Source organism: Populus nigra, chromosome 5 (assembly GCF_951802175.1).
Source record: "Populus nigra chromosome 5, ddPopNigr1.1, whole genome shotgun sequence".
Classification (NCBI taxonomy): domain Eukaryota; kingdom Viridiplantae; phylum Streptophyta; class Magnoliopsida; order Malpighiales; family Salicaceae; genus Populus; species Populus nigra.
The window spans coordinates 5338584-5352726 of NC_084856.1; the positions used below are offsets into that span (position 1 = coordinate 5338584).

General features: G+C 34.4%; 1 protein-coding gene across 1 annotated transcript; it reads right to left on the reverse strand.

The window, feature by feature from the left end:
• Positions 1 to 384: 384 nt before the first annotated feature.
• LOC133694119 (pathogen-related protein-like) lies at positions 385 to 1689 on the reverse strand. The gene is made up of 4 exons (XM_062115567.1): positions 1479 to 1689; positions 1249 to 1381; positions 867 to 1168; positions 385 to 778 (listed from the first exon to the last, which is right to left on the reverse strand). Exons 1-4 carry the CDS (start codon positions 1614 to 1616, stop codon positions 635 to 637), a joined length of 717 nt encoding a protein of 238 aa, XP_061971551.1. The 5' UTR covers positions 1617 to 1689; the 3' UTR covers positions 385 to 634.
• Positions 1690 to 14143: the final 12454 nt, after the last annotated feature.

Here is a 14143-nt window from a genome sequence, read left to right on the forward strand (position 1 = left end):
AAGTGATGGGCACATGGAAATTTCTGTAAACCTGCTGATTATGCATGGGCAGCGTGTAACAGCTTAGGGGAATCCCATACAAAAGATTAACAAAGCATGCGTTCATGCACCTAGTCTGTGATGTGCACACTTTAATGCCATGAACTACTGATTAGCTCATCCTTCTGAATTTCGTTCTATTATCCTTGGGAAGAGAATTGCAAAACTAATTGAAAGCATTTTCCTGTACTTGAGAGAAATGCCAAGTTTAATGAGGAGTTCACTTTGAATGCTTAAGCATGTATCACTGATGCTATTGTTCCTGGTATCAGATTGAAGACTGGATATATTCAATCACGCATATATCTGTTGTTTCACAGGCATGGTCTTGTGTTTTGGATTGGCTGATTGAATACTCTTTCCTTGTTTATTCAATAGTAAAACTGTTTGCTTTTCTGAGAAGTAAAATTTTATTTTTCATCATGCATTTGGATGGAACAGCCTATCACACATTAACACTGCTGAGAATTTATTACAGGGAGAGAGAGGGAGTGACATCTCGAAAGGTGTGTGCTTATATTATAGAGGAAACTAGAGTGCCGCATCCGGGAAACCATCGTAGTCATTCATTTTTATCACCACTGCCATCGTTTGGCTACCCTGTGCCCCTCAAGAAAGGGCAGGTTGAAGCTGCCTCTGCTGTTGAGCCGTCCAAGGTAGCACCTTTCATAAGACCTCCAAGCAGTTCTCCACGGTCAATAAAGAACTCTACCTTCACAACCTTCATGTGTTCATCCACCTGGTTTGCCAGGAAAAACAAACTACTTTCACGTAGAAAAACCAGAAAATGAATAAGGAATACGGCCACAGCTGAGAGTCAGATGTACCTCAAAAATAGACATTCCATAGAGTTCTACTAATTCCCCAGTTGCAGCATGGCCCTTGAACGGACCTTCCATGTAACCCCAGTGCCTGAACTTGTACACAATCACCGGTGGCCCTGAATAAACTTGGAGAACCTCCAAAGCAAACCCACGAGGGAATGCTGTTGTAAAAGCCACATGAGCTGAATCCACAGTTTCTTCAGCAGGGTTATAGGCCCGGAACTTCTCCGGTAAAGTAGTCTGCAAAAAGGTGTTGTAGCCTCCGCCAAGTTTGCGCTTTTCTTCCAAAGTTACAGGTTTCCTTCCTGAACTCATATAATTAATTGCATGAGTTTATAATTAATTGCGATTTTGCAGCAAGGAAAGAAGACTGGAATGTTATTACCATTTAGGCTAAAAGTATAATTCTTGGGATCAACTGATTTATAATCATCAAAGCATGTCTTATGGAACATCTCCATCTCCCATGTCTTTACTAGGTTCTGCACTTTTTCTTCGAGTGATCCAGATGGCCATACCTTACATCAGCAAGTTAACAGAATAGAAATTAACAGCGGAAATATATATATATATATATATGATTGCTATGATCAGTCACACAAACAGTTTTAATACCTTAGTCCTGCCTTCTTCAAAGAGTTTGTTGACATCATCATAGTTTGGAGGTGAACCAAACCTCCATTTGGTGTTCTTCTCTCCTTCTCCATACAAGAAAGTACGGTATTTGTCTTCTCTAACGCCTGAAGTTGCCATTAATTTTCAGTGAAGAATATCAGTTGTTGATTAGTCTGAATTTTCGTGGCAAAGAAGGGACCTTATATAGGCCATGACGACCTAAATGCACAGAGAAAAGTCAAGGAGGACGTCGTAGATTTTTTATCTCTATATTCAAGATACCATGGTGGAATAGGAGCGCTCATTAAACAATGCGGAGGATTGCGGGACAAGGTTCATGCATGTAACCTACCAAATGATATCAACATACTATCAGTCAATCAGTTCCTCAATTTTATAATTTTATAAGATAAATACTTTGAAAATTTAAAGCCGGATTCTAACACCACTATTTTGAAAGGTTGCATTAGTAATAAGGTCCAAGAAAATAAACTCAAATTCTCTCTAATAGACATAAAAGCTATTAAAAAAAAAAAAAGGGAGCGTAGCCACCACTACAGGCAGTGGAGATTTTTCACACTATTTTTCTCAGCCACCCCTAAGTCCTACCTGGCGGCATAAAACATTTTTTTCAAAATTAATTCTAACGTTTCAACAATTAAATACGAACTTTTCTATTTAAATATTAATTGTGATGTCTTAAACCAATAATACCTGAAATTTTAAGAAATTAAAACCCAAAAACAATTTGGGTACCACTGATCAATCAAACTCAAAAAATCTAGATAGGTGTTGTTCATGGATTGACAAAAAAAAATTTCAATTAACTCAAACCCAAATTGAACCTTAGTGCACATATGTGATTTAAGTTTAAAATCCATTTTTTTATGAAAGTTTTGATATCTTGCAAGCCCAATTTAAATTTCTCGGGCATTACTGTATAAACCATTAGAAAGCTTTGATAATCTTCAATGTGGCATATAAGATATTTTTTGTTTTTTAATTTTTCAATCAATAATTATTTGAAATCATTTATTTATTTATTTGTGATTGATTTTAGACATGTTAAAGTTTTATATTAAAATACTTGTGTTCGATTGGTTTTAGATCATTTTTAATAAAATCTTAACCTTAAATACAAGTAGATCTTACTTGTAAATTGATTTCAAATGTATTTATTAATTATTTTTAAACTAATTTTGAAAAGAAAAAAGAAAAGAAAAGAAAATCGTGTACCAGTGCATATTTTAACTTGTTAAAACGTGCTCCGAAAAAGAACTTGTTGGGGTGTACTAATTTTCTTGCTGCTGCTCACAAAGTAGAGAATCTTAGACTTGAATGTTTTGAATGTCTCTCAATTTTTTTATGGGAAAACGTTCAGGAGCTCGACTAAACATTTAATATTTGTAAAATTCCTTACTACGTACTCCAAGGAATTCGTTCCTCATTTCCTTGCAACTTCTTCAAGCTGCCAAATTATGTAGTGAAGCAGTGGATATTCTTCTTCGCCAAAGAACTTCATTCAACTTCTTAAAGCTGTCAAGTCATGTAGTGGAGCAGAGAAGATTCAAAGCAGCTTCATAGATAACATTCTTAACGCTGTCGAATCATGTAGTGGAGCAGAGAAGATTCAAAGCAGCTTCATAGGTAACACAAGTCGTTTTTAAAATATTGGTAGGTAGTAATGATTATATTTTAAATTTTATTTTTATTTAAAAAATTATTAAAAAAAAATTTTAAAAAAAAATTATTTCTAACACTGACACAACAATCCAAAAATTATAAAAAATCAATTTTTTTTGTTAAATGGTGTTTGGGCTGTGCTCCGAATTAAAGCTACCATCTTACATAATATCTGCTTGTGTTTGCATTATGTAATTCCCAGATATGTAATGTACTAATTATAATAATCCATTTAAGTTGCTAAAATGGCAGGTTCATTCAATAAGTATACTCTAATCCAATCATCCAAACCTGTAGAACGCACATTTTCCATACTAGATTTTTGAACTTTCAAATCTAGGGGTTAACTTTTCTTCCTTAATTATATATACTTAATCTTGGGGTGGTCAAAATTAGACTAATTTCAAAGTTGATATCATATGCAAATGACGTTTTTGGCATCTGCGATTCGAAAGAAAAATGAAAAAACAAAAGAAAGTCGGGCACCAGTTCATGTTAATTTTAACTTTTAACTTGTTAAGTGTGCTGCCAAAAAAGACTTGTTGAAGTGTACTAATTTTCTTGCTGCTGCTCACACTATAAATATCGGATTTACTCAAAAACTCCATCTGCGTTTCTTTGCATTACTCTCTCCATTTGTCACTGATAGTTATTGGATGTTAATTCTTACAATATTTCATATGCTAGCTTATGAGTTTTACTCATTAAAGCTTTTTTAATTGCTACATCAATCATAGATCTCTTTATAGGTCCTAAACCATTATAGAATGTTTAGACTTTAAGTCATGTCAAAAGTTTATGATAAGAACACTTTTGTAATAAATCTTTGTATCTCTCACATGCTTCATGCAAATATTCATTTTCAAATTCAATAAATATGGTAATATCATTCCTTAGCTATGTTGTCTTAGATAAAGGGAATAATTTCTCGAAACATCTTGTGTTAACTCATCCCAGTAGTAATGGCATTAGGTGGTAGCGAATTTAACCAAACATTTGATTTTTTTAAGTGAAAAAAAGAAAAAATCTCAAATGAATAATATCATTCGACACTCCATTGTGCTTGAAGAAGTTGAAAGTCTCTAGAAAAATTATGGTATAAACATTAAGATCCTTCTACGACAGCCCCCTAAATCGAACAGTTTGTTGTATCATTTGAATTATCATCGTCTTAATCTCAAAATTATTAGCTTGTATAGTCAGCCTCATCATGCTAGATGCAGCCCTATTAACCACAAGCATAGAGTAGTCCCTCAAAACCCTATCCACCTCTTCATCCCTCTAATCTATCATAATGATGGCAAATGTGGTGACTTTTGCCTCTTCTTTTTATTGATCTAACACAAAATTCTCTCAATTTTAGGATCAAAAAATATAGGCTCTAATGATTTAGATTGGTGTATACACTTCTAAATCCTGAAATGAAAATCAAAGAAAAGCAAAACTAAGATAGAATCAAAAAATATAGGCTATAATGGTTTAGATTAATGTCTACATTTCTTTTTAACCTGTGATATCTCTGCACGAGTTTAAAAGCACATAAGCATATTAATCTAAAATATTTCATGACAAAATCGCACAAATCACATTAGAACATCTCTATCTTTCATTCAATTTGTGGCATACTTTATAAAAAGCAAATAACATACATAATTTATTGAAATCAACATGCAAAACAATTTATTCAATTAATGAACAATCATTCAAAAACATTAGATAAAATGATGCACACTCAACAATGATTGATAAAAACTTCAATAACATAAATAAGAAATTCAAGAATGTCAACGAGAGGCTACATTGAAGCCTTATCAATAATATTAGTTCATAATCAGATTGTTATAAATTAAAATATCTATAGAATTCATGGTGATATATATATATATATATATATATATATATATATATATATTAAGATTCTTTGTTTAAATTGATTTTCTCACTCATTGACAAAGTTTGATTCAATATTATTCTTTCTCCCCTTGCATCCAAGGCTTTTGATGGTAGAAAACCCTTTTTCTATAACCTTTGGTCAAGTTCTTTTCCTATGTCTCCCTTATATTTTGGTTAAAAATCTCGTTTTACTTGTTTCTTGATTTTGTTTTTTTTTTTAACTAGTAGATTCTTAGCCCCTAAAGTTTTAGATCTTCCTTTTAGGTTTCTTTTGAAACTATATGATTGCTTAATTTGGTTATTTATGGAGAAGGTTATGCCTACTTTACCAAGATCTACTTTTAAAGTTTATGGTAAGGAATTTTTTGTATTTTTATAACAAGAAAATTTAGTTTTATCATTCCTTTCTTTTCTAAAAAGTAAACAGTTAATTAGACTTTAAATTAATGAAAACATCTAGATTTACTTGTTGATTTTACTCGTTTAAAGAGGTTGTCCTAGGTGACTATAAAAGGTCTTGCTAGCATTTTTTTAATGCGCAAGCACCATTAAATTAACCTCAAGCTAATTTTATCATAAAATCAAACCTTCTATATAGTTTTGTGGCATTTCAAGTAATTATCTTCGTGTTACAAAATATATCATCCATGATCTATAATTATTTCAAGTAATTATTTCGTGATTGTGGCATTTCAAGTAATAAATATTTTGTGTTCCAAAATATATCATCCATAATCTAAATTACATGAAAGAAAGGGTTTTACACAAGGCTTAAATTTGATTGTTAGTCATAATTTTCTTCTTCTTCGTCATCAATTGAATTTTCATCACCCTCATCGTAATCTTCAATATGGATATCGTCTTCTTCATCCACATTTGCTTGTCCGCTAGAGCTCAAAACAACATTCAACTCCTCTGTGTCAACATCAACAAAATTATCATCGAAAACACGAAAATTTAAATTTTCTTCCAATTCAATCGAAGGAGCAACTCGATATGGTTCAACCAACTCACTAACTTGAAAGACTTCATCTCGCACACTTGTGTCTTCGTTCTCATCCTGAACAACCTCGACACGACCCCGGGGTTTCGTTTTTAAAACGGACAACCAATCCACTCTTGATCGATCCTTTCTAAATGAAGGGGTGTATGTGTAATAAATTTATTGACATTGCTTTGTGAAAACAAAGACATCGTTTATGTTGCGGAGTCTAGCTTTTGAGTTGATTTCAACCAGACCATAGTGCGGATCAACTCTGATTCCTCTGTCAGTCGTGTCATACCAATAGCATTTGAATAAAAACACTCTATTTTGTTCGTTATGATATTGCAGTTCGACGACCTCTTCTAATCTACCATAATAGTCAACTTCTAACTCACTACTAGTGGATCCCTTAACACAAACATCGTTGTTGTATGTCTTTCTTCCTTGCCCGTCTTCTTTTGTATGGAAAACATATCCATTGATAAAATACTCGTTGTAGCACTTACATTTTCTTTCAGGCCCCAGGCTTAGTGAAGACAATGACTTAGGCGCACTCCTTCCCATTTGATAAACCTTATATGTAATGTACATCAATAACCAGTAAATGAACGAGAATCTCGTAATGACATGCATATGTACAGTAATTTTACAAGCTGGAATGAGTTTGTGATAGTGCTTACATGTGTTCTGAACCACGTGGCAAACTGTTCATCTTGTAATTGAAAGATCTGGGATTCGGTCAGCTATGAGTTATTGGAGAGCAAATATTGTCGATGTTGCCTACAAGTGATGATGAGTGTATGATATTACAATATATAATTAATAGTATATTACTAACAAAGTTTAATTAGTATAAACTTACTGAATAAAAGGTCTCAGCTCATCACAGTTAAATAGAACATAGTTGTGTGCTTGTTTGAACTCTATTTTCGACAAATATCTTCCTCTTACGGTATTTTTAGGTGTGGGTCGTCCAGTATTGGAGAATATTGACAGTTAAAATTTATAGGAATAGATGTTGTGAAATTAATAAAACCTTGAACCCCGTTATAATAATCCATTCTTCGCAATCCTTGGGGTGAATCTCGATACATCCATGAACTATCATCCATGATTTATATCGAACCTCTATAAAATTATGATGACATCATGTATTAATTAACTAAGTTAGGTAAATACACTTGCAAAAATATTACTTTACCTCGAGATTATCCAATAAACCAATCACAACTTCTCATAAATATTAAATATTTATTATCATTTATCAACATCCATACAAATTAAAATATATAAATTTACGAAAATTATCACTCTGCAATACCATTGATAAAACTTTAAACATACCCATTAAGCAAGCTATTAATTATTTCAAAACAGCACATGTACTTCGGTAGTTCCACAAAGTTTTAACAATTTACAAACAAATACATCTTACAAAATCTAAAACAAACCATAACAGGTATAGAATTATACATTCATATACTACAAGTTTGTTTGAGAAATAACAATAAAACATGTACATCTACTAACAAAATACATATACTAAAAAAACAATAAAATTAACATTTAATTAAATATTAAAATTTAAAAAGATAGAATTACTTACAAAAATTGATAAAATCTGTCGGTAAATCAGAACAAGGATGTTGTGACCATAAAATTTCAAGAAATATAACTTGTTGTGCTGATATGAGGGAGATTTTTGTTTGGGGGGAGGGGGGCTGGTTGTTTGCAGATGGGGAGAGTTGGGATTAGAAAGAAGAAGGAGAAATAGGGGAGAAGAGGGTCGGTAGATCGGACATATATTAACTTTACCCAACGGTTTCACCGACGAACACTCCGTCGGTGACACCATCGATGATCCTAACGGAGCAATCGACACGTCACCGTACGGATCTGCCATTTCAAATTCGTCAATGATTCCATCGGTGATATAAACGGCGGTCGCTACCCGCCTTTTTTTTTACGACGGAAACTTTTCCGTCCGTAATTCAGTCGGTAACTACCGACAGAAATTTACCGTCGGTAGTTACCGACTGAATTATGGACGGAATAGTGTCCGTCGGTAATTTCGACCTCAAATTACCGACAGAAATATTCCGTCGGTAAATCCGTTGCTATTTAGCGAATTTCTGGTAGTGTTTATCGATAACAACGCTGTTAATTTAAATTCAAAGTGATTTTTATTTAAAGATATATTAAGATAATATTTTTTTATTTTTATAATTTAATATTAAAACTATTTAAAAACAAAAATAATAATTTTTAAATAAAAAAAATTAAAAAGTCATTTTCATCTTGAAGATAAAAATTTACTAAGATTACATTTATATTTGTATTTTCAATGTTTTTAAAAAAATATTTAAAAAATACATTAAAAAATTTACTTAATATATTTCAAAATAAAAAATATTTTAAAAAACATCTAATATCAAGTATACTAGAGTTAAAATTAACGAAAACAAGAATTTACTCCTTCATAGAGATTGTTCTAGGTGATTATAAAAGGTCTTTTTTGCAATTTTTCTAGGAAAATACCAAAAATCGAGAATCCTTTTATTGGAATTTTGGGAAAAGCATCTTGCAAGAAAAAATCAACTTCGTAAAATTGAAAACTGAAAATAATAATTATTATCTAGAAAATAATAAGCTATACTTAAATCTTAAGAAACTATATCATTAAGAATTACGAAATAATTTTGTTAGGGGGGGCAATACGAGTAAAACGGTGAAAAAGAAACCATCATAGTTTATTTTTCAATTTATAAGTTAGAAAGAGAAGAGAGAAACTCACTATAAAACAACAATAAGAGAAAAAGTTGTTGATTGAGCTATTTTTTTGTTAAGAAACTTATTCTTAGTATCAATGAGTTCTATTCGATAAATGGATTCGATTGTGTTTGTTTTGAACCTTTATCTTATCTAAAATTGTAGATCATGCTCGGTTTAGAGATTTTTTATTCTACTGATTTTTTGTTTTTTATTGAGTTGTTTTAGGGAGCTTTGAGGTTATTAGGTAATCGTTGAGGGAGTTTTTTGTTGTTTTTTTTTTTTTAATTGGTTGAACCCAAAAAAACCTTATGCCCCTTATTTTTTAGAAACTATAGTAGTGGTTGAATTCTGAGCTAGTGCCTAGCATGTCGTTTGTTTCTTATTTTTTGAAAAAAAAATAAATGGCGAATGATAAGTCATCTGCTCCTTAAAAAAGAAAAAAATTAAGAATGGCCCAAGCGTGCGGGCTTGCCCAAGGCCCAAGTGCTTGGCTCGACCTTCTTGTTATTTTTTTTTAATTTTTTTTTCAATATTAAATTGATTTTGAATTGGTCATCATATTTTGTTATCATATCATTAAATTAAAAAAAAAACATTATAGAACCCAATAGAATTCATTACCAAGATTACGAGTTTAGTGAATTAACACGGGTCAATATAATATCACCATCTTAATGAATTTTTTTTTAATCTAAATTTTACAAATCGTTATGTTGCCTTTGAAATCTATGTTAGATAAGAAATCAAGTCTAGAATTTTTAAATTTAATTTTATAGACTAATTTTAATAACAATATAAAAAAAAATTCTTAACCACTTACAGATTTTTTTAAAGTTATATAAAATTGAGCTCCGATATGCAGCATATCGCATAGCGCGAGTAGTCATCTAAATCATATACTGATTAGCGTGACACGGAATGGAAGTGATGGGCACATGGAAATTTCTGTAAACCTGCTGATGATTATATATGCATGGGCAGTGTGTAACAGCTTAGGGAATCCCATACAAAAGATTAACAAAGCATGCGTTCAAGCACCTAGTCTGTGATGTGCACACTTTAATGCCATGAACTACTGATTAGCTCATCCTTCTGAATTTCGTTCTATTATCCTTGGGAAGAGAATTGCAAAACTAATTGAAAGCATTTTCCTGTACTTGAGAGAAATGCCAAGTTTAATGAGGAGTTCACTTTGAATGCTTAAGCATGTATCACTGATGCTATTGTTCCTGGTATCAGATTGAAGACTGGATATATTCAATCACGCATATATCTGTTGCATGGTCTTGTGTTTTGGATTGGCTGATTGAATACTCTTTCCTTGTTTATTCAATAGTAAAACTGTTTGCTTTTCTGAGAAGTAAAATTTTATTTTTCATCATGCATTTGGATGGAACAGCCTATCACACATTAACACTGCTGAGAATTTATTACAGGGAGAGAAAGGGAGTGACATCTCAAAAGGTGTGTGCTTATATATATTATAGAGGAAACTGTTGGGAAAACTCGGGACAACTAACCAGATCAATTCAGCGGAATACAATTCACAATTCACAAGTCCCAATCCTTTTTCCCTCTTTGTGCAGTAAAAAAACAGATTCAAACAATGATCAAATATAATGCAAATAATCACACAAATTAACACCAAGATTTTTTACGTGGAAAACCCGATGCGGGAAAAACCACGCGACCGGAGTCCACCTAAAAACTTCCACTATCACAAATAATGGGTTCACAACTGTTCTTCCTCAGATTCAACTAAGGGATACAACATATATATCATCAAGAACTACTTATTCTCGGATTACAACAAGATTAAAGGAGAATTATTTGAGAAAAACTCACAAAACTGACAGCCCCGTTTTCTGTCAAAACGGCCAGCTTCCACACCACCAATCTTTGATCCAACCGTCCAGAATGAAGAGGAATGTGTCTAGAAGCTGCTGTCAAAATCTCAGCCCGATCCAACGGTGAACGAGCTGGAAATCAAAGAAAGAACACAGGCTGCTCTGCTGCCTCTTCTTCTCTTTTCTCTTGTTTTTCTCCTGTTTTTTTTTTGCTACTGCCATCTACAGTGGCAGCTCCTATATTAATTCAAAGAGACAGCCTTGCCTTGCTGTCTCTTACTAATTAATGTGGTGGTCCCACCATCACATGGTGCGGGACCACACACAACAAATCTCCCCCTCACTCATCATGTGAGGAATTCGCCATACTGGCGATCAACATGTAAGCTTCAATTTAGGAGGCTCTGATAAGCCTGCTTCCCTTCTACAAAACTCAAACTTCTCTCTCGGTAGAGGTTTGGTCATCATATCTGACACGTTGTCATCAATATGGATCTTCTCAACAACAAATGACTTCATCTCCATAGCATCTCGAATCCATTGATATCTAACTTCAATGTGCTTTGACCGAGAGTGAAAAGTAGGATGCTTACTGAGATGGATTGCACTTTGACTATCACAATGCAACACAAAGTTCTCTTGAACTAGGCCAAGTTCATGTAAGAACTTCTTCATCCATAACAACTCTTTGCCCCCTTCAGTAAGAGCAATATATTCAGCCTCTGTAGTGGATAATGCAACACATTTTTGCAGCCTTGATTGCCATGAGACTACTCCCCCTGCAAACTTCATCAAGTATCCTGATGTGGACTTTCTAGAATCAACATCACCAGCCATATCTGCATCTGTGTATCCATCCAACACAGGTTTATCATTACCAAAACATAAGCTGAAACTAGAAGTACCTTTGAGATACCTGAGTATCCATTTCACTGCTGACCAGTGTTCTTTACCAGGATTGGAGAGGAACCGACTAACCATACCAACTGCATGAGCTATATCCGGCCTTGTGCAAACCATGGCATACATCAAGCTACCAACTGCGGATGCATAAGGAACCTTTTTCATCTCATCTCTTTCTTCATCACTTGAAGGACATTGCTTAGAACTTAGTTTAAAGTGGCTTGCAAGTGGAGAACAAACCGGTTTGGAGTTGCTCATGTTGAATCTCTCAAGTACCTTTTGGATATATCTCCCTTGAGATAGCCAAAGTTTCTCCTTCTTCCTGTCACGTGTGATCTTCATGCCAAGAATCTGTTTTGCCGATCCTAAGTCTTTCATTGCAAAAGACTTGCTTAACTCTTCCTTCAAAATCTGAATCTTCTTAGCATCATGACCAACAATCAACATATCATCCACATACAACAGGAGAATAATAAAATTTCCATCTGGAAACCTTTTCATAAATACACAATGATCAGAAGTGGTCCTGTCATAACCATGATCCACCATGAAAGAATCAAACTTCTTGTACCATTGTCTTGGAGCTTGCTTTAACCCATATAAGCTCCTTTTCAACTTGCAAACTAGCTGCTCTTTACCTTTTGCTTCAAACCCTTCAGGCTGTTCCATGTAGATCTCCTCATCTAAATCACCATGGAGAAAGGCAGTTTTCACATCAAGTTGCTCAACTTCAAGATTCAAACTAGCAGCTAAGCCAAGCACAACTCGGATTGAAGACATCTTGACCACTGGTGAAAAGATTTCTTCAAAATCAATACCCTTCTTCTGACCGAAACCTTTCACAACCAATCTTGCCTTGTACCTTGGCTGTGAGCAATGTTCATCAATTTTTAACCTGAACACCCATTTGTTCTTGAGTGCTCTCTTACCTTTAGGAAGCTTCACTAACTCAAAGGTATGGTTTTCATGCAAGGATTTCATCTCTTCTTGCATTGCTTTCAACCACTCACTTTTCTTCTCATGTGACATAGCTTCATCAAAGCATTCTGGCTCTCCCCCGTCAGTAACCAGCACATACTCATGAGGAGAGTATTTGGTGGAAGGTTGGCGAGGTCTAGTTGACCTCCTCAATTGTGGCTCATCTGGAGCTTCCTGCATAACATGTTCAGGAATAACATCAATATCATCATTAGCTGATTCAGGATCACCAACTAATGGCTCATTAAGAAAACCATCATTTTCATCATTTTGCAAGTCTCCCCCATGATTAGCAGGCATCAAAGGTAACTGTGGAGTAGGTGCTGGATTTGAATTAGATGGAATAAAAGTAGTAGACTCTGTTTTCTCCTTCAGTTCAAAGTCTTCAATGGTTTGATCTTCAAAAAAGATAACATCTCTGCTTCTCACAATTTTCTTCTCCTTTGGATCCCATAACCTATAACCAAACTCATCATCTTTAGAGCCCAAGAAAATACACTGCTTTGTCTTGCTATCAAGCTTAGACCTTTCATCCCTTGGAACATGTACAAATGCTCTGCATCCAAACACTCTCAAGTGTGCATAGGAAACATCCTTTCCTTTCCAAACTCTATCTGGAACATCAAACTCAAGAGGAACTGATGGAGAAAGGTTGATCATGGCAACTGCAGTCTTCATTGCCTCGCCCCAAAAGGACTTAGGCAGCTTTGCATGAGAGAGCATACATCTAATTCTTTCAACAATTGTTCTGTTCATTCTCTCAGCCACTCCATTCTGCTGTGGAGTCTTAGGAACTGTCTTCTCCAACTTGATACCATGTTCCCTGCAGTACTTCTCAAAAGGACCCCTGTATTCACCACCATTGTCTGCTCGAACACATTTCAGCTTTCTACCAGTTTCTCTTTCAACTCTGGCATGGAAATCCTTAAAGACATCAAACACCTGATCTTTGGATTTCAAACAAGTGGCCCAAATCTTCCTGGAGTGATCATCAATAAAACTAACAAAGTACAATGCACCTCCAAGAGACTTATCAATCATTGAGCAAACATCAGTATGAACTAAATCAAGAACATGTGACCTTCTATGTGAAGGTGATCTTTGAAATGCAACTCTATGTTGTTTACCAACTAAACAATAAGTACATGTGTTCAAGTTCATACCTTTTAAAGGAAGGTAATTCTTCTTGGCAAGGATTCCAAGGCCTTTCTCACTCAAATGTCCAAGCCGCTTATGCCATAAATCAGTAGAGCAATCTTCAATTGCATTTACCTCCCCTTTGATCACCTTGGCTTGTGACATGTAGAGACCCATCTTCTTCCCTTTAGCAACAATTAGGGAATTTCTGGAGAGCTTCCATTTACCATCTCCAAAGTAACTGTGATAGCCTTCTTCATCAAGAGTACCAGTAGAGATCAAATGTAGGCGCATATCAGGCACATGCCTAACATCTTTGAGTAGCAACTTGCACCCAGTATTGGTTTCCAACCAAATATCTCCAATGCCCACAACACTTGCCATCCCTTGATTTCCCATCCTAACTTGACCAAATTCACCAGTGGTGTAGGATGTGTAAAAATCACGTCGGGGTGTAACATGGTAAG

Excerpts from the sequence above, each read along its gene's own strand:
- LOC133694119 (XM_062115567.1), bottom strand. The coding sequence starts at position 1,616 with ATGGCAACTTCAGGCGTTAGAGAAGACAAATACCGTACTTTCTTGTAT. Across the intron at positions 1,169-1,248 it reads TTATACTTTTAGCCTAAATG|GAAGGAAACCTGTAACTTTG; the intron begins GTAATAACATTC and ends ATATGAGTTCAG. Across the intron at positions 779-866 it reads ATGGAATGTCTATTTTTGAG|GTGGATGAACACATGAAGGT; the intron begins GTACATCTGACT and ends CTGGCAAACCAG.